Source organism: Oryzias melastigma, linkage group LG17, assembly GCF_002922805.2.
Source record: "Oryzias melastigma strain HK-1 linkage group LG17, ASM292280v2, whole genome shotgun sequence".
Classification (NCBI taxonomy): domain Eukaryota; kingdom Metazoa; phylum Chordata; class Actinopteri; order Beloniformes; family Adrianichthyidae; genus Oryzias; species Oryzias melastigma.
The window spans coordinates 19,135,871-19,157,390 of record NC_050528.1 but is presented as its reverse complement, the minus strand read 5'-3'; the positions used below and the strand labels follow the sequence as shown (position 1 = coordinate 19,157,390).

Genomic DNA, 21,520 nt, shown 5'->3' with positions numbered 1-21,520 from the left:
CTCCTGAAGTTGCGGTTGTGAATTATGAAATTGGAAATCAAACTGTCCTATCAAAGAGCAGGTGGCTTCCTGTCCTCCCACCCCGTCGCAGACTTTAAGGTGGATTTTAGTGCTAACATGACCGAGAGGAATGTACAGTGTTCTACCGTGTATTTGCGTTTCATTATTCACTGATTTTTTTTTTCAGTCACGTGGCTCTTCCAGTTTGTCACAAAAACATTCAGTTGTAGTTGTGAATCCATTCAGTTCATTCAATCCATTCCTTATTTTGAGCCCATAGAAGACCAACTCATCCCTACATCTTAAACTATGTTCAAAAAGCCCTCGGCAATTCAACGCCAATGAAAAATCTATGTAAATGCACGTTTGTGGCTTCAACATTTGATTTGCGCTCATGTGTTACTTCGCAAGTTTTCATGACCATTTTTCTGGCTCAAAATACTAATACAAAATACTAACTGTATGCACCTTAGAAGTTAAACCAGGTTGAAACTTGGCCAATCAGGGACTCTGATTTGGTATTGATGTATGGACGAATTAATTCCTCATTAGTCCATGGAGGGACCACCATTAGAAAATTAATCAAGGAGGAGAAGTTGATGATTGCAGTTTGTGTCCGGTCAGAATTATATGACACCAAGTCTTTCATTTATCGGTAAAGCTTTGAAAGAAAAAGCCTGGAGCAAGATTCACCAGATTTGCACCACTTCAGCATTTCACACCAAACCTCTTCCATCTGTAGGTGGTGGACATACATTGGTGTATATAACTGTAGAAAAAGAAGCTTCTCCCTGTTTGTCCAGTGTGAATGACGTATACTAAAAGTACGTCACATGTCCAGTGTGAACGTAGGATCAGAGCTTAAAACTGCTAAAATTACCTTTTACATTTAGATAGTACTTTTTAGTATTTTCCAGTATTTCTATAAGACCTTGTTAGTTTCTAAAATTATCATGAGTTTTCTGCCTTAATTTCTCTTTTTTTTTACACAGATGAGTTGCTCAGATAATTTTGTGATTGAGAATAACTAAAACTGGAGAGTTCGTTTTATCTTAGTTCGCAAGATACACTTCTTGTATTTCCAACCTCTGACTAATAAAGGGGTATAAAGTATTGCAGTGAAATAATTTACTGATTTTAATAAGTGTCAAGTGTAAAGTCAAATGCAGTCCAATAAATACTAAAGAATAATTATTCCAATATTGATAGTTTGAAAAATACTATTCTTAAACTGCTTTTGAGGAGCTGTTTAGGGTAAAAAACAGACATTCTCTGCTAGATGTAATTGGATAAAATCTTTGGTATGACTTGAAATAAGGTTTAGGGGAAAAACTGTGAAATTGGGAGCAGATGGAAATTAAACAGAAGGTCCTTTCTCCAGATAATATAGTTGCTACATGAATTTAAGCACCATTGATGAGAAAAAAGTTCACAATCATTAACAATACTGTGCTATTAAATTAATCGAAGAAATATTAATACAATTAATTGTAGGATTTCAAAAAACATTTTTTTCATGATCCTGGTAGTTGAAAAAATGTTGTCAACAATAGCATGGCGCTCATGCAGCCCGTGCAGCCAGGAGCTCACGTCTGGCACACAGTTCGAAAACATGCAGTCTTTCTACAGCTATAAACTTTGCATCAGCCTGTACTACAAAGCGGGATTTTAGGGCTTAACAAGGTTTAGCGGAGGGTTTGCAGGGACATGAAGGTGTTTTAACCTCTCAGCAGGATATGTTACCATGGTAACCCAACAAACATGCTCCACAACACTGAAGTTCAGACAAAAAAAAAGCAAGTTTGAAAGCCTTAGCTCACAGTCAATCAATTATTAAGAAAATATGTTTCTGTTGCAGCAAAAATTGACCGAAGATCCAAGTTTGCAAAAATAAAGGAAAAAGTTCTAACTTTGTTTATTCATGAATTATTATTTGGGTGTTTTGTTTACAAGTGAACGAAGGATAAACCTTGAGGCTAACGAACAAAATGGCAAAGTGTGAAGTATTGCAAACTTTGAACCAGTCTGTTGTGGTGAAGACTGAGCTGAGTCAGACAGTGAAGTTCACAATCTGAGGTTGAGAACAAATGATTCAGATCACAAATAAAAGCAGCTGCGACGAGTAGGAAGGTAGAGGGGTAACGCTTTTCAGATGACCCTGAGTCACCTGTAAATGCCACGTTCACACTGCCCTCGGCAACATGAGTTCAAGCCACTATTTCAGTGAAAAGTCTATGTAAACACACACACTTACTGCGTGTGTAGGTGTGTTTCACACCTCTACATTTAAAACTCATGCATGTCACCAAGCAAGTTTTTAAGTCAGTTTTTGGGCTAACCTGCCTATATTGAACGCACACTGAAACTTTGACCAGTCAAGTAGTGACGTATGGATGGTGTCTCTTTTAATTCATGGAAGTGCCAACCGTTTGAAAATTGATCATAGAGGAGAAATTAATAATTGTGGTTTGTGTCTGTCTGGAATTAAATGACATATCTTGCAATAGAGCTGTAAAGGAAAAAGCCTGCATCAAGATTTGCACCACTTTGGGATTTTGCGCCAAACCTCTTCCAAATGCATGTGCAAGTAAATAGTAGAAAAAGAAACCCCTCCCTGCATGCATTGCTTTAACAAGATGTCGCCCAGACATCATTGACCGGAACCGAAACATCTTGTGGAATTTTTGCCTCTGGCTAATGATTTGTGGGCGCCATCTTGTCTGCAACCAGATCCCCTCCAACACTTCACACCAAGCCTCTTCCAATTGTAGGTTGCAGACAAGAAAACAAGATGAAGCCTCCCTGGTTGTCTAGTGTGAACACCAAATGCTGAAAGCGCGGTCCAGAGGAACCCACATTTATGACATTCTTGAAAGCAAAGACTGCGCCTTCTTGCAGATTTTTGCTCCAAGAAAAGCACCAAATGATGGATTGGTGGAAATAATTTTCTTATTTGCAGACTTCCCGTTTGGATTTTGGTTAATTTTCACAAATGTTCAATTTAAGTGACATGCTTCACAATTTTCCATCTTATAGGAAGTTTTTTTTTTTTTTTAATAGTCAGTATTTTAATTTAAAATAGACCTTAAAAACATTTAAAAAATCTCTACATCTCTTCTTTAGAAACAGATATTTAAGAATTAAGTCCTTCTGAATTTGTGTCAGATGGGTTAAACATACACAAATAAATCTTATAATTTCAAGTGACTCAATTGGAAAATAAAGAAAAACCCGTAAACCAAAAAACAGACAATATAAATAAATAACTAAAGAAAAACATGTTAATAAATAATCATGTTATGTGAAACAAATCATTATGTAACACTTATATAAGAGGGTTGTCATTGTTGTTGTAATGCAAAACATATGAATGATAGATACAAAATCAGCTCTTATAGGGGCAGTAAATAAGATCCATTTTTGCCAAAATTGATAGAATTTTTATTTATTTTTTTTTTTTTCCAAGATATTTTCCACTTTAAATTTCATAGGAAGTTGTTGATTTGTTTATGATGAATCCCCTACATGCACAGACTCACAACTTCCATCCCATTCGGTTCTATTCCAGAACTGTCCTCTGGGATTAAATGCTTGAGTGTTACCCTGCTGCTGCAGGAAAAACAACAGACGTCATTTCCTCGACGCATCAGGTGTATCTGTATTAAAAAGGGGGTACAGTGTGGGACGATATGGAAAAAGGTCACATATGCCAGCTGCTGCCAACATACAGGAGTAAATCTGTAAATCATCTGTCTATTTTCGATGTCTGGAAACCTCCTGCCTCCGCTGGGGGAGTGCGGCTCTATCCGTCTCACCTCAGGGTGGTGGAATAACACTCCGCACGTTGGAAAATACACGCACACACACAAATATATATATTCAAAACCCACAATCGGGCTCTCATTTCACTCAGAACTGCAGAAGCCTCACATAACCCAATAAAAGAATGGAGAGGTTTCATTTTCACAGACAGCATGCATTCATTCTGCCCCGGGCTTCAGTTGTCCGCAATGCAATTAGTGTTAATTGCTGCCTCTGAAGTTGTCGTTTTGGAAGTCATCAGAGGAACTTTGCTGTCCTTTCTCCATCAGCATCAGTTAACCGCACAATGCCGAGATGCATTTGTGAGCTCAAAAGTAGAGGATCGCTCTCGTGCGCCCAAAGTCGGTTTATTAATGAAGTCAGACAAAAAGGGAGAGTTATTTTGTGCTGCAATTTTACAGGGGACACCTGCGACATATAAATATGCAAGATTTAATTGTTAATAGGCTTCAGCTGAGTTCTTTTAATAGGGTCTTTACCCCAAATTCCTTCTTCATTACAAATATGTAATTGAAAAAGTAAATGAGGCAGGAGGTTGTTTATCAAGTTAATCAAAAAATATGCAAATGTGACTGGAGGTCTGGCTGCGCGCTCTACAACATCAAACAAAACGCACTTTTTAATATCATTACGCTGACTTTTAAGGTTTTGTAAACACGGCAAAGAAACAATGATCACAGCGACAGCCACCAAAGAGCCCCTAAATAGGGAGTCACAGACCACCTCGGTGTATGACAGCGTTAATGCAGTTATAAATAGTACCGCAAACCTCTTTGGTATATCGGTGCATTTCCGCTCATCATCCTCACCTTCTCCTCTCCTTCCTCGTCGATTTCACAGGAGTAAGCAATTATTCAACTCTAAGCAACAGCCCTCAAAAGCTCCTCTCAACCTTGCCCTCTTTTACTCCTGACACATCTCACACACTCTCGCAGCTGCCATCTTTCCTCCAGAGCTGCTCTGCTCGCTGCAGCTCCGATGGAGACACCTTACCGGATCAACGATCCATCCTGAAATTGTACTGTTTGTGTTCTGGTTAACCGTAATTTAATTAATAACTTACAGTATAACAGAATCAATCCCCGGATTTGGTGACCTGTCACAATGTTTATCTCTCTTCTTGACACCTCTCTGCTATAAATGTCACTGCAGCTCTTACTGTGACCTCTGTCGGTTTCACACCCAAGAAGAAGAGCTGCTGGGTTTGCAGCAGACAACATAATGTCCCTCACACATATGTGTGACATTTATGTCTGACTATTCATTGCACAAACATATAAATACACGTGCAGCCTCTAAAGCTATCATTTGTATAGACAGATGTCAGGTTTTGAGGCTGGGATTTTATTGAGCAAAGAAATCTTAAAATAAATGTAAAAACATTTTTAGCTTGAGAGAATTGTTTAAGATATCCAACAAAACTTATTTTATGTAGTAATGACAAAAAAAAGTGGTGCATTTTTGTCTGAGCAGCAGAACTGTTCAAAGGTTATTTAGTGAAATTGGATTGCTTATCGCAAATTGTGTTATCAGCTGTTTGGACCATTGTCACAAGGTTTTTCTTCCAACTCGGTTGTGTTCATGTACTGCAACTGAGGGTTTGATTAAGCTTTGCAGAGAGTTAAGTTTCTTTTTTGTGTCACACCAGGTTTTATCTTACAATTATTCATAGTTGTTTTCCATTTCTTTCTAGACTTTCAGCTTTTTCGGGAGAATTTTGAGCTTGTTTTATGTTCTCCCTTGTTTTAGATACCACCCAACACACACTACAGTTTTCTCATATTTACTTCAATCTTTTAGTCAAATATAGGTTCATTTTTTGAAGCCCCACCCCGATCACCTTTTGATCTATTGCGAAAACGCTAAAGTGGTCTTTTAATTATGATTATGATGTTTTCAGACATCATCCATGAACCTGTGCTGTTTTCTAGGACATAGTTTTGGCAGAGCGGCAGGAGTTCATCAGAAATTCTCCTCTGAGTGTGGGCTGAACTATTGGCATAGAGTTAGCCTGCACTCATTTCCCATCATCACCTTATTTACACACTCTCCCACTAGCTTTTAGGCCCTCACACCAACATCTGAGCTATGTAGTTCATCGGAATGGAGCGGAGCAAGGAGATTGTCTGCTTTAAACCTGCAATTTTAAGCCCAATTTTCCTTAAATGCATAAAAAAATGCCACAAGAACTCCTTAAAAACAACAAAAAGAGGATTTTCTGTAGAGCTGGTCTTTCAAGTTTGAGTTTTTATCAAGATTTTGAAAATCCTACCTTGACATGAAAGTTAGTCACATAGAAAAAAAAATGACTGCAAATGATTAAAGCAAAATGCTTTAGTTTTTAGTCACAAATACTAATATTAATACCAAATCATATATTTTGACCGGTTTCATAAAAAGAGGCAAATGCAAACAGTCTGTTATCTCAGCAGGTACCATTTCTTAGATTGAATCATCACCTTTCCTATTTTTTCCACCAGTCTTGTAATTTTTCTCCTCCACAAAGTGCAGTTTCAAAAGATACAGATCACAGTTACATTATCAGCCTAAATCACAGTACAAGTTACAGTAAATACGACATCAATAAAATCTGACAGGTGGAAACTGCAAAACATGGGAGGCACTTTGCATACCAATGCACCCTTATTATTATTACTTAAGTAAAGCATCAGTCAAGCAAGCCAGCAGGTTGTGGGGCTTTGGGGTGAGAATTAGTGTCACACATTCATCAGGAAAGAAAATTCAAAGAAAACAAGGAGGTAATGAATGGCGCACATTTCCTGCACTGCAGAGGTTAAGACAAACTCATCTGTCATCTTTCATTGATCTTTGCCTCCTTGTTAAGTTAGTTATAAAAGGCGGCAGGCAATAGCTCAACAAGACATCTCTGCCGTGTTTAATCATTTGTCCAATCCTCAGCAAAAGTAAACTTGAGAACGTCTGCTTGTCTTTACAGGAAAGATCTTCGTTCATTTAAACAGTACGGCGACACATCTTAGTCACATATAATAGTGTCATCTGCCCGGTTTCTAGGTTATTCTTGTAATTAGGTTGAACCATGTAAAGAACAGATATAAACTAATGTATACTGTGCCCATGAAATTGTCACATGATAGTTTGCTAAGCATCATAGCTGAATATTTACTGTCTTCCACTGCCTTAAACAGAAAAAAATGCATGTGCATTTCCAAACGGGAGCAAAATTAAACTGAAATTCTGCGTTCCTGGACCTCTGATTAGAAGATATAAAAAAGCAAGAACAGCTCGTTATCCTCCCTAATTAAATGTGTGAATAGTGTTACTAATAAAAAAAAGAAAGCATTTTCAACATAAAGCCCAGAGTGCCCTCTACGTTTTTATGGATAATGATAAAAACTGCCCATTTCCAGTCTGTCCTCGGGATGCTCATTTTCATATTAAGATGTGGTACAATGTATTCTCATTGATGATGTGGTCAAATGCCACCTCTGACTGTAGCCTCACTAATTAAATACAGTCAGACGGGATTTTCATCGATCATCACTACTTAATCCTCATGGGTCGGGCTTTATTGTGAGCTGATAAAAAGATGACCTCAAAGTGACAGCGCCCCTTTGTGATAGTCAAATGACAGCGAAAAGGTCAGTGAAAGGTCTGAGAAGGGCAGGAAGAGGATGATGTGAGATTGTCTCCAGTCATCTGTGCGGCGGGAGGAACAGACACAGAGATAGTTCTTTCTGGCAGAGGCAAAGGCAGACATAGAGTTTATTAGATAAAACATTTTTGAAAGTGAATAGCTTTTAGTTTCTAGTTTAAATATCTTATTTCACTTAACAGAAGACAAAAAACAAACTTTTCATTAGCATTAACGACTTATTAGAGTCCCACTCCAATTATATTTTTACCTAATGTAAAATTGTTCCAAGTGGTCTTTTATTTATAATTATGGAGTTTTTAGCTAAAATCAAAAAGCCTGTGTTATTTTTAAGACATATTTTCTGCAGAGCAGCAGGAGCTCATTAGAAATTTGCCTCTGGGTTGTGGACAGGTCTATTGGTGCAGAAGTAACCCTATGTTGATATCCCAGCATTCCTTTGTCTACACTTTCTCCTACTAGCTTACAGCCCATTAAAACCCCAAGCTAACATTAGCTTAGAGCCAGATGGCAGCTCAGATGAGGAAAATGAAGACGTTAATGGATCTGTTTGTCTTCAAGCGGATGCATTAGAACTCGAGCAGAGCAGAGAGATTTTGACTTGCTCATAAAACTGAGACTTTTTTCAAATCGCAGTTTAAATCTGCTACTGATCCAACATGATTTGAATAAATAAATACTAAAAAATGTAGTTTTAACCTTAAATTATTTTATACATGTCCTCCCTTAAGAGAAAACTGCTGCAAGGACATGTTAAAACACCAAAAACATTTCGTATTGGAGTGGGTCTTTAAGACAATAACAATTTTAATATATTATGTCAATTGTTTGTGGAAACATTGTATTTAAAGCAAATCTTGAAATGTTTTCTTTCTTTTTTTTATTTATTTATTTTTTTACATATTTTTGAAAAATACGTTTTATTTGTGAATGGTTTTAAGAAACAGAAATCGAAAGTTATTATTGACTCCCAACACAAATACAAATGTATTTAACAAGAGCAGGACATTTACAAATTACTTATATAGATAAATAAAGGAGGGATGGGCTGTTGTAATTATTATATTATATATTTGGGGGAAAAACATTTATCATATAATTACTTTAAAAATAGAAAACCATTTTTGAGCAAAATAGTCTGATTTTAAGACCAAATACTTGAGTAATATATCTAAATATGAGTGTTTATAAATCATTTCAAGGTTTTATTTTGACTTAAAAGACAAAACATCATAACTTGTTTTAAGACATTTTGACAAGACAAATTCTTCCAGTTTCATTGGCAGATGTTTTCACTAATAACACAAAAAAACATCTTGTATATTATATTGTTAAAACTATTTTAAGAAAGACATTTTTCCTGTGTGAGAAACTAAAGCACACAAATATATTTTGCTTTAACCATTTTCTCAAGTTGTCATTTTTTTAGCTGTAATTCAATGTGAACTACCATTCAAAATAACAGCTGTTTCATTGGGATGCTGAGAAAGACCTTTTTCTTTTTTACAATACAAGAATAAAGAATCCGAATATTGGAATTGAAGAAATCAATTCATGGAAGTGTTCTATTACATTGCACAGCGTGGCAGGAAGATTGAGTCATTTGGAACAAGTGAAAAAGCAGGAGAGAGGCTGTTAGTATCTGTTTTCTAGAACTCTGACTTGGTACTGTTCAGCACTTGACTGATGGCCCACTCTGCCCTCATCCATTACGCTGCCGCTCCAATGAAATTGCCCTTCAAACGTTCTGACACTTCTGGAGAAGGGAACACTCCTCCTTTTGTCCGTGGAGCTGAAGGAGGGCGCGTTGGCAGGTGAAGATGTACAAAAATCTTATTTCACTTGCACAGCTGTCAGGTACTAAGGGACCACTTTAGAGTTGATCTATGCGGATGAAAACTTAAAGTCAAAGGATTACAAGGAATCGGGATCATTTCAGAAGGAAGAGAAAAAAGTAATCCAACCGAGACAGCTCTCATCCTCAGAGGTCTCTGTATTTGAACAAATATAATTAGACTAGAATCAAAATTTCGTTGTTTTTTTTTTTTAAATTAAAGACTTTCTTGTGCTCTGCTTGATGTGACCACATTATCCTTTTTGACACATTTAGTTAAAAGGTAGAAGATTAAACACCAAGAATTAGCCAACTAATCCCCCCAACACAAATAACAGGTAAAAAAAAAGAAAATTACAATGATTTAAAGTTTTTAAGAAATCCTTCAGATGTGCTTTCTGAAAAAAAGAAGGATATTCCAAAAAGGTTCCACAATCATTTCAAATACAAGTTGTAGAAAACATGAAGCCCTTTATTTTTATTAGGAAATTCTGAATAAATAGAAATAAAATGTAGTTGAAGTATAATTTTAAAGAAAAATATAAAGCTGAGAACAACCTTCTGCTCCTAAATTTGAGGAAAACTAGGACCATTTTTACTTTACCAGAAAACAGCCTACAAGACTGGAATTCTCCATTAATTCCCATGTTAAAAAGTATTTTTTTCTTATTTACCAAAAACAAACAATTGTGGTTTTCATAGCTTTGTGGGTTGCTTTATTTATTTAATGAGATTTTCCCCCCCCATCCTTTATGTGAAAGGATGTCATGTGACCTAAGTTAACAATTTCATATTTAGAAAAAAAAATATTTTTATTTTTTTTGTTTATTTTTTATTCATGCAAAAAACAGTTCATTTATGACAAAAATATAAATGGAAATCCTAATACTTTGTGGCTCCTGCTAAGTTTTGGTCAGTGAGAAATCAACCCAAATTGCTCTTTAAGTGTTAAAAGTTGCAGACCTCTGGTCTATAATAAAGATTTACGCACAATTGCAATAATTTTAAATACTGGTATTCATGGTTTCATTAAAATATATACAGTTGCAAGATAAAGTATGTGAATCCTTTGGGAGTACCTACATTTCTGTATGAAATGATGTGTGTGTGTGTTTTTATTTTTATTTTAATCTAAAGCTAAACACTCAAAGAAAAACTAGAAGCAATGGAAGCATTTCCAGTTTGGAGTGGATTTCTCAGTCCAGAACAGCAAAAAACAACATTTATTATAGTAAAAATGTGTTAGTTTACTGATCTCTTGATCTTAATTCCCTTCATATTATCATTGATTCACAAGTACTACGTGAAAAACTGCAGGGAAAAGGGATTATCTTCACTATTTGGACAGGGAGGACAGATGATTTAAGAAAAGTGCTGAAGGAACTGTGTAGAACATTTTATAACCTTCACAGAGAAATCAAGTTCTCTGATGTACATGGGGATTTATTTATTTTTTGGTCAAATGTAAGGATGAAGATGTAGTTGGTTCCTCAGACATTTTCAAGCTCCTCATAATGACTTGTCATTATCAGAGGTTTGTGATGGGCGGGGCCTGCTGGACAAACCTGTAAGGTCTATCTGAACGACCACACTTCCCTGCGTCCGGCTGCGGTCCTCACAGAAGAGCATCCCATGTGGATGACAACGTATTTGACCCCTCATCTCAGTTTATGTTGTTGCTCTTTTTTTTGTAAGTCTGTGGCGTCCTTTGATGGAATGCTGGAACTTGTTTGTTTCTGTTTCTACTATTTTCCAATTCTTCCAGTTTGTGTGTTAGCCCTGGCAACTGACATTGCCTTTTGAATAACAAAATACACTTGAAGAGTATTTTTATATGCAGTGTGCAATCTTCTTTAAAAATGTAATAAATTAGAAAGTAGACTTCACACTGCAGGTCAGTCTTTGTTCAAAACCTGATTCTGTCTTCTTTCTCCACAGATTTTTTTACAGAGTCACACTCTTAAAATCCATAGAGTTAACTGATTACCCTTAAATTGTCTTTAGAAGTTAGGGATAGTTTAACTCCTTTAACACCTAAGATTTGCTGAAATTTGTGGGGTCTGCACGTATCACCAACCCATCAGCACAGTGGTTTCCATCCAAAGCAAAGGTAACCACAGCCTGCAAACAGGAGTGCAAAGAAGACCTGGTTAGCTTTTGGAACCCTAAGGGCATCCATTAAGTAGAAGTAGGTCAGGAGGAACTCAGTTTTCTGCAGCTAAGGAGCAAGAACGACAGTAGAGGATGAATTTAGTGAGACTGTGGAGCAAGTTTTGAAGGAATGTTAACAAATGATCAGAAAAAAGTTTAATGGCTTTTCTCTGTAGCCTTTTTGAGTTTTTTGTTCTTTATGTTCATTCTTTTAACTTATATTTTATTAACATTTTTATTTTTATGCATTTAAAGTAAAAGAGACACATTTGTGTTTGTATAAAGAACAACATTTGAATAATTTTATTTTTGTTAAACGTTTTGTGCTGTTTTTGCATGAAATTCTCTTTAAAAATAAAAGTTTTAAGTTTGATTTAACTTCACAGTAGGGATGAAATAATCTAATTGTGACTTATAGTTTGACAGAATACATTGAGGATCTTTCTAACTTCACTTCATTGAGGTAGTAGAAGCAGCGGCAGGGATCTAAGGACGGCATCCACTATTCTTTAAGTTGAAAGGCACTAAAATAAATTCATTTCTGTTTATTTAAAAGCTGCCAACCCACAACTAAGGCTGTCTGAAGGTGCCACACAAATTTAAAAAGTAAATAGATTCTAAAGTGTTGTAATTTAATTAAAAAAATTACTTAAAAAATTGTTAGAATGTAGTTCAATGTAGATATCGAGAACTATAAAAATTTCCCTTAAATCCGAGTCTCACAGTGGAAAAGTTAAGAGTTTATAAGACATATGTGCTTGTTTGTTGCAGATAGAGATCATAATAGTGTGGTTGTTAACATATCAAACTAAATTTAGATACTAGTAAGATAAATGTTAAAGGAATAAACTAAAGAGGCTTAAAAGTATTTAAGAGATTTGAAATAGTTTTGGAGTTACAACATCGAATTATGAAAGTATAGTAACTTAAGCTACCACTGACATGGTACGCAAGTTGAAAAGGCAGATTATCCTGTTTTATGCTCGCATGAACAAGGCAAATCGAGTGGGGAAGATATGCAAATTGGAGTGTAATTGGCCTGTCAGAGTGCTGGAGTCCTGACAAACCTCTGCCAGAGACACAGGAGGAAGAACCGGGAGCCAAAGAACGCAGAGTTACTGGATTAGAGTCAGCGGCCTTTCACTGCCTGTTTCATCAGATCATTTTAGGAACTGTACTTTTTTATATTCTTGAAGGGCAGATTTCTTGAGCTGTTGGGAAAAGAGAGGCAGCCTAAGCTCAATAAGATTTTTAAGAATGTTTTAAAACGGAGACAATTAACCCTCTAACACCAGAGCTGCAGTGTTTATGTTCTTTTCTGTTCTGAAGGAGAAAAGTGACACAGCTTTTCTCCTTCAGAATTTATTGGAATCACATTAACAATTAAAAATTAATTGTTTTTAAGCGTCACTTTATAATATTAATTAAAATAGAATAAATCCTTCATTTACTTCTGATTCACAACAATTTGAATAAAGGAATACTCCGAAATGCAATTTTACACTTACGTTTCTATATATATAGATATATGTCCTCTAACAACAGAAAAATGCGATAAGAACATGCTAAAAACACCGAAACCGTCATTTTTTTATTGAAGTGGGAGATGGAAAAAAATTGCACTACAGATATCACTCATTGGAATGTAAACACAAAACTGCTCCAGCGGGAGTGAGTGAAACTGAGGAAGATCCAGTGACAATCAAAGCATACAGTAATGATGATGGAACTCACTGGATCCTTCATAAAAATCAATCATCCGCCTAAGAGGTTGTTTGCCGCTAAAAACAATTTAACAATGATGTGAGGACGGAGCTCCAGTCAGGCATTACTGGGTGTGTAATTGCTCAGAGCATCTTCATTTTATATGGATCCAATTACCTTGCTTTAGAAATAGTTTTTCCACCTTGTGAAGATGAAATCTTTCCATGTTTTCTAGAGTTTTCCTGCAACAGCGTGAGTGTGAAAGGGTAAACAAACCCTTTAAGTAGTTGAGCAAAGGCCTGTTCTGCTGCTGCTCTCAGTGATGGACTGCCTTGTTACATAAGCTGTTGATTCACTGAAACAGAACAAAGATGTGGCCAAACTCACCAGCATATTTGGAAAAACATTTTTTTCAATATGTGCAACATATCTAACTACAGTAAGATTTAAATTGATTGGTGATGAAACCAAGTCTAATAATGAAAATGAAGAAATGATTTGATCAGGTGAAATCTGGTATTGACTTTATTTTGGCTGCTTGTTTTGAACTCTGTTCAAACACCACAATAGAGGACACTGTGGAAGTGAACAGTTGTGTGTTTATTTGGTTTTGCTTTCTCATTTGTATTTTTGTCTTTAGAGTTCTTTTTATTTGGTTTGGGTATAAGCAGTGTTTTTAGCTTGTTTTCACTATTTGAGCTTTCTGATAATGAGTATGTCCCTCAAAAAACAAAATATAACAATATAAAAGTGACTATACGAAGAGGCTATGAAAGATAAAACTACAAGCAACACATGAAAATAGTTCATGTTCAATCAAAACGGCAGATTTCTACAGAACAGAGATGCAATTAGGCAAAATGGAGCTGCAGATTATAGTACTGGAATGGAGAACAAAAGCTAATAAAGGAAGGTTTATTTGTTTAAACTCAAAATGGACTGTTTTTAATGTATTATCTTAGCTAATATTAATAATACTTCTTATATAATAATTTACTATATACATATATCATTACTTTAAATGATCCTGGTAAAGGGCACAAAATTGTCCATGCAAAATGAAAGCACATCTTATTTAGTTAGGATTTGTGGCTAATCTAATAGCACTGATTGAGTAACAGAATTTGTGAAAAAGGATTTAGCATGCACAACTTAAATCATTGTACTGGAGAGTAGAGAACGAGCCCAAAGAATAAAACCATTTCATCAAAAATAGTGCAAGTGGAGTCTTTGCTGCTGCTTTTTTGTGGGAAAATGCATGTTCATCTCAAGTTGTCTGACAGCTGCATTCATGTTAGAGTCGTTGTCAGGGAGTTACGTCCAATGTGTGCTTTAATATTTTTAAAGTTAATCTATTATTTGTTGTTTTTCATGGTCATCTTTACCACGTTCAGTCTGTTAAACCTGCTGTAAAACCATCATAGTAACCCTTTATTTTCAGTTGACCACCTTACAAAATGATGAACTATGGTCATGATTTACGTAAGTAAGTTTTCAACATTAAAAGGTCATTTGGGCCAAGTTTCTATTACATTTTTTACCTGACTGTCAAGTAAACAATTCTGACCAGTGCAATGTTGACTTTTGAAGCTACATTTTTAACTCAGATTCAAAATTATTATTGTTGATATGACCCTATTTTTGGCTGGAATTGTGATTTAGGCTAAAACTAGATCAATATAAGTCCCACTCTAATCAACTTTGGATCTACATTTAAAAGTGTTCCCAGTGGTCTTTTAACAATGATTATGGCAAAAATCAAAAACCTGTGTTGTGTTCAAGACATAGTTTCTGTAGAGCGGCAGGAGTTGTTGGAATGGAGTAAGCCCGCCCCCATCTTTTATCTGCTAAAACACTCTTCTGCTAGCTTACACAGCTCCCTCATTCAAACCTAACATTGGTGCTGCAACAATATTGTAGCTATCCAACCATATAGTTTTGAACCAGATGCCGACTCAGATGAGGAAAATGAAGACGTACACTTGATCTTTTTGTCTGTAAGCGGATGTGGAGAAGGGAGCTTGTAGCTCGCCGATTGTTGCTTCCATATCACTGCCACAAGCAGTGCAATTCATTGTATATGTCCTCCATCATGAGAAAAATGCTACAAGAACACGTTAAAAACATCTATAACACAACTTTCATTGGAGGGGGTCTTTACATTTTTTTTTTCAAAAATAAAAGCAGCGTAGCATCTATAGTTTACTCCAACTAAAGCTAACCCTGATGGTTTGAAAGTCACAGACCATTTTCTTCCATATTAGGGTCTTGTCCTGCCTTAAATAAGACTCAAAAATAATAAAAACTTGATTGGGTTTGTACTCTTGCCAAATAACAAATTATCTAAAAGTTTGATGTTTTTAAATTGTAAATGTTGTTATTACTTTAGTCAGATTATTCTCTAAATGGGTGTCCCAGTAGATCTAAGCAAATATCCAGTCTGTCCAAAGGAGTCAGAACTTTGGGTAGTGTTCTCCTCCTAGTACAGAGAAAAAACATGTTATTTGACCGAACTGTTGCCTTAAAATACACCCATCCTTCAATGATCAATAGCACAACCTCTCTTGTCTCCCTCATACAAACACAAACACCGACATCAACACAGCATACACAGCATCTCCTCATTGTTTGCTGGCTGTATGTGTTTCTCCCTTCATCTTCTTTCTCTCACATCTCCATCATTGTGCTTTTCTCCCTACTTGTTTCGCTTCCTCTTTTGCCCCACGAGTGCCTTTGTAACATGCCATTGTTAGAACTTTGCTGGGTCCCTGAGTCTAATTATTTTCTCTGCTTTTTTCAGCCTGGTGTTGTTTAGTAGATTGTACTGATATTTGGGATTTGAGGAGGAGAAAAGAGCTCTGGACTGACTGTGAAGATGATAATCAGAGTTAATTGGAGAGTGTGGGAGATCAAAAATAAACTTGCAGCTTTGTGAAAACATGCTAATAATTTGGTTTACCTGTTTTTAGTCTGTTTACTTCCTATGTATATCCTTTTTGGATAACAATACCATACTGTGTAGTATTGCTCAGTGGCCTCATGGTAAAGTGTCTGCCGGGAGGCTGGAAAGTTGTGAGTTCAAATCCTGGCCAAGTCACCACAAAGATTCTAAAAATGGAACCCAGTGCCTCTTTGATTGAGGCTCAGCATTAAGGGGAAGGATTGGGGGTGTTATGTCTGGTTCCACCGAAGGCGGAAGTGCTGAAGACTTAATTTTTTTTAAATGCAAAACCTTACACAGACATTAAAAACTATTCAGTAAAGAAAATGCAATCTCAAAACAGAAAGGATCGAATTAGGATGTGGGTCTTCTTACTGAGAGTGGACTTTTCTAACCCTTAAGCAGTTCAACAGTAGATACCAATCAAATAAAATTTATAAAACACTTGGACCCAAGCAGTTAAAAAGTCAGAAATAACTGATTGATAATTACCAACTCATAGTCTTATTTTAAAATCTTGAGAGACATCTGGTGGATTTAAGTAAAATGAGGCACCAAGATGATTACCGTTATCAGATTTTGATATCAATCATTACACTTTAAATTGGAGGAATCGGAACAAGTAAAAGGAGGCTCTGTTCTCGGAGGACGATAAAAGGTGTGAAATGATTCTAGCGGACTGTTCACGAAGCACAAATGCAAACACCGACACCCGCTTGCACAATAATGGGATTAATAAAACAGTTAAATTGGAGCAGTTGCCTATGATGACCTCCTCATTAAAACTGGTCCATTGTCTCCTCCAGTTCTGTCGCTCCAATTCCTCAGCTACTTTTATGTTTCTACCTAGTGAGAATTCTGCAGAGGAAACAATGCACAACAGCGCATTATTGTGGTGCAGTGATGAATGGGAAGAGACACGGACCTGTTCGCTGTGGTCTTGAGATAAAGAATAAGCAAATGAAACTGTCTTCTTGCCTTAAAGCACTGAGGGGTCCAATGCCTCCACTGCTCATGCTAATTTGATTGAGGACTCTCTATCAGCGCGTACAGTACTCCTCAAATCACACTCACCCCTTTGTGAGAAATAAAGAAACACACATTTATCTGTTGGGTTCAAGTTGGGAATGTTCATCCAGGTTCTTTGTCAAAGAAATGTGACGGTACAGCCAGGGTGGGGCACAGACGAAGATGAAAGGACATACACAAGAGGTGAAGCAAAACAAAGGCGGCATTGGAAAGGGCAAGGAATAAATAAAAATGGCAATGACAGAGGAAAAGAATAAGAGGGGAAGAAATGGCGAGTACTTAACAATCCTGCTCTGTGTTCCCACACTGCAATTAATGAGGAGCCAGAGGGAAAGCCCACTCCTTTCTGCCGTAAAACAAAACCAAGATTGATGAGAGTGTCTGTAGTGTAAGTGACGAGCTGTACGTGGGCTCACAGAGAGCGCCGTGTCAAGATAGAGAAGAGGGAAAAGAATAGCTCAGTTGACAACAAAAGACAGTGGGGTTAAGGGAGAAAAACACAAACGAGGGCGAAGATAGAGATAAACTATGATAAAGTAGTTAGACTCTGCGACGTTTGGAGTGTTTGTGCAAAACAACGAAAAGCACTGGCAGATAAATTGAGAGCTGTTCTTTTATGGACATTTTTTCCAAGTCTCCTTGGTAGCTATTGAGCTGGTTTCATTCATTAAAGGCCACATACGACAAAAAAACATTCAAGGAGAGAAATATCGCCAGTCGTGTGGTTTTCTGTTGTCCCCTCTCAGGTAATATCTCACCACGACTGACCTTCTCAAGTCTACAAGCCAAGTGTTAATCATGGAACACAAAAATATGTAGCATATACATTTCTTCCTTGGTCTACTTTTCTTGTCTTGGTGACTTTAAAAATTCATTGCAACACATTTATTAATTTAAGAAAGCCAAATCTGCAAGACTGCTCATGTGGAAAGGATGTGTGTCCATTGAGCTGTTTGAAGCCAGAGAGGATAAAATACAATGAATTTTAATGATTGAAAGACCTACTCTGATTAAAAAAAATAATGTTTTTGGTGGTTTTTAATGTGTTTTTGTGACTTTTTTTCATGATGGGGGACATTTATAATGAAAATTAAGTGTAAAATTGCATTTCTGAGTTTTTCTTTCTTCAAATAATTGTGAAATAGGAGCAGATGAAATTGGAAAAAAGTCTGTAGATGTGATGTAGAATCAACGATCGCAGGCTATAAGCTCCCTGCTCTGCTCCATTCTGATGCATCCTCTTGCAGACAAATAGATGCATGAACGTCTTCATTTCTTTCGACACCTGGCTCAGAGTTGTACAGCTGGACATACATGTTCTCATCCCCAAGTCGTCACATATTGACATTTGGTTAAGGACCCCTCCGCGTCAAAAATTGACATTTTCGGTGTCCTCAACTTGTTGTTTTTTGACGTGCTGGCTGTTGATAAAATCAAAGGTCGGCAACCCTCGGGGCGCGGTACTGGATGCGGACTGGTTCTCAGGACACCTCTAGTACCATTACCCAAGTAGCCCAGTAGTGGTGGTACCCTAACCCAGAAATGGTTCGCGTCCAGTTCGTGCCCGGTGCCACATTTAGTAGCGGTTCAGGTCCGGTACTGCGTCTGGTACCGCATCCAATACTGCAACAGATGCCGAGTTAGGACCGGATTTGGATACTGGTGCTCTGTGCCGCTGTACTGGACCAGTTCTGGTTCGAGGTCCGGAGATTGGGGACCCATGATTTAATGGGAACAGCCAAGACGTCAGGTTGGGGTTGTGAGGAGCTTTATGCTAGCGGGAGAGCATGTGAACAAAGGCATGATGGGAATTGGGGGGGTGTATTTCAAATGAACTCGTACTGCTCTGCAGAAGCTATGTCCTAGAAAATGACATATGTTCTCTGATTTTGGCTAAAAATGGCATAATCATAATTAAAAGACCACTGGGAACGCTTTTAAAATAGATCAAAGGATGAACGGAGTGGGACTTTAAAGCCTTTTCGGATTCTGTACTGTATTATTTACACCACAACACACATAGTGTTCCAAAAAAGTTAAAAATAGGATCAAATACACACAAAAAAGAACAGAGGGAGAAAAATAGCTGACTTTTCAGTTCTCCATAGCTGTCAGCACTTTGATTAATAAGAGTCATTTCACCATAATGAGCTGTTAAGCCCAGGCTGCCAAAAGTCTCTCCGTTTGACTTTGTGTTTCTGAATACTTTGTCCAATCATAAAGGCTCTTTCCATCTCTCTTTTTTTCCATAACTGTCAGCGGGATCTGTGTCTCCTTCCAGCACTCATTAAATAACAAAATCAGCAACCGAATCTGTCATCTAGAGATAAGGTTTTTAATGATGTGGGCCCGTCAGAATTAGAAATCACATCTCAACGCCCCAATACACAGTTTATTAATAATGAATAGTAATTTGGGGTTGAACTTAAGTCAAAACAGTGTTATATAAAGGGAAGCTGTGATTTTTTTTTTTTTTTTTGCAAACACAATAGGGAGAAAAACACAAAATAATAAAAAATGTTTTTCAACTGCTTAAGGTGGGAGTGCAAATAAGTGCTACATCTTCTGTTCTTGTTTTGTGAAGCTCCCACTGTGCTCAGGCTTTGTCGAGGTCCTAAGATGAAGTGGGAGTAGAGTCTTTTGTGCTGCAGTTCACTGTATTACATTCTGTGGACATCCCATTCACTTCAGATGCAGTGGGATGTGTCAGTGTGAATTTGCATTTCCTACCAGCGTAGGGGAGAGGAGAATCCTTGTCTAGGGCAACCAGAGGAGGGTCCAGCAGCACCGTGTCCATGTTCTCTGTGATCACTCCGTGGTAGGAAGTCTCTATCCACGGTTTGTGCTTGTTAACTGTGAAAGTATAAGAGAAAATGCCTTTTAAACTCTCTGGAACACAATTAGCAGAGGATCAACCATGCCAAAGCAATCTAGTGACCCAAAACAATGAAAGTAATCTTCCTCCGATCTTCTTCTATGCTCCAATCTTTGCAGATGACAGCATGAATAATAACCACAAAGCTGTGATTGTCTAAATAAAATAAATTACTACCACAAAACGTCAAGTTGCTCAGTGACATAAAGGTCTTGATTCAATTTAAATATAAATCTATGTTTTGACATCTTTATCTCTACTTCTGTGTCCAGTCCTGCAACGTCCCACAGTGGCAGATTATTCAGAGCTTAACACAGATCCCCGTCACTCAGAGTAATTATTGACACTGTAAATTAAACTTCCCTCCCCTCCCTTGCAACTGGACCGCCCAGATAGAACCTCACTCTAGCAACAAAGGCAACCATATGGGCGTTATGCGTATAGCTGTACACACACACATGAACGTAGAATTCTGCTGGTCTTCACTGAGACTCTCTGGAGAAATGGGCTGTCACCCTGACCTTTCAAACTGCTGAAGAAAAGCACTTTGTCTCATGCCAATGAGCAGATGACACGTCCAGCTGGCAGTGATTTAAAATGCATCAAAACATTCCTAAAGCCCTCTCGAAGCTTTTTCATCTAACTCCTGCCGTTTTGTCCTACTATCCCATTTTCGTCCCCACTAGACGCCAGACTTTCTTAAGAGCTGGGTCACAGTTTGTTTGGAGAGAGGTCAAAATGAAGATGAGATCAAATTATTACCTATTCAGACAACATTCATGCAACATTTTCAGGTGCCTTTTTTGCTATTTTTCAAATATGTAATTCAATATTTTTTTAAATAGGTTCAACCTTGTTTTAATTAATTTTCTGTGTTTTTAGAGTAACTGTCCCAGAAACCCTGAGCTTTAAAACCTTAGATTAACATCCTATTAATGCATATTTTTCATTTTATCATATAACTTTTTCAACATTTTTACCAATTTCCATTCCAATTTCCCAGAAAGACCTCAGCGGGTCTATTTAGTGGCAATTTTATTGTCCTGAAAATGAAACTGGCCATTCTATTATAGCGGGGAAAGGGGAAGAGCAAAAGCATAATGTTAATAGTGTCATCCTATGCTCTTCAAGCGGAGGAAAAGGACTGCAGCACGCAGCATGCATCTGCTCGGCTTGGGAGTGGAAAGAGGAGGGCGCATGTTTACCCTCAAATATCAAAGAGTATCTTTAGAGAGCACCTGGGTAATTTCTTAGATGAGGTACAATCTCAGACTCATTGAAAATATAAGTGAATGTGCAATATCACCCTTAACAGCTCCATTTAAAGGTAAGTTCACATTAAAATGAGGTAATAATGGTCAACTTTCTGTTCCCAAATTTGAAGCCAATTCACAATATAAATGGTCATTGCAGTACCTTAAACAACCATTAGAAGATGGTGGCAAAAAGGGGAAATTTCCAATAAATTTTCGTGTTACAAGTAAAATCATATGCCAAAAAAAAAAATACTGCATACTCATAATCAAAAGA

General features: G+C 37.1%; 1 protein-coding gene across 1 annotated transcript in view; it reads right to left on the bottom strand.

The window, feature by feature from the left end:
• The window catches only part of clstn2 (calsyntenin 2), a 145,833-nt gene that overhangs the window by 57,263 nt on the left and 67,050 nt on the right, over nt 1–21,520 (bottom strand). Inside the window, exon 2 of the mRNA XM_024274145.2 lies at nt 19,846–19,968. Within this exon, the coding sequence (XP_024129913.1) occupies nt 19,846–19,968 (123 nt within the window). The remainder of the gene's footprint in view (nt 1–19,845; nt 19,969–21,520) is intronic.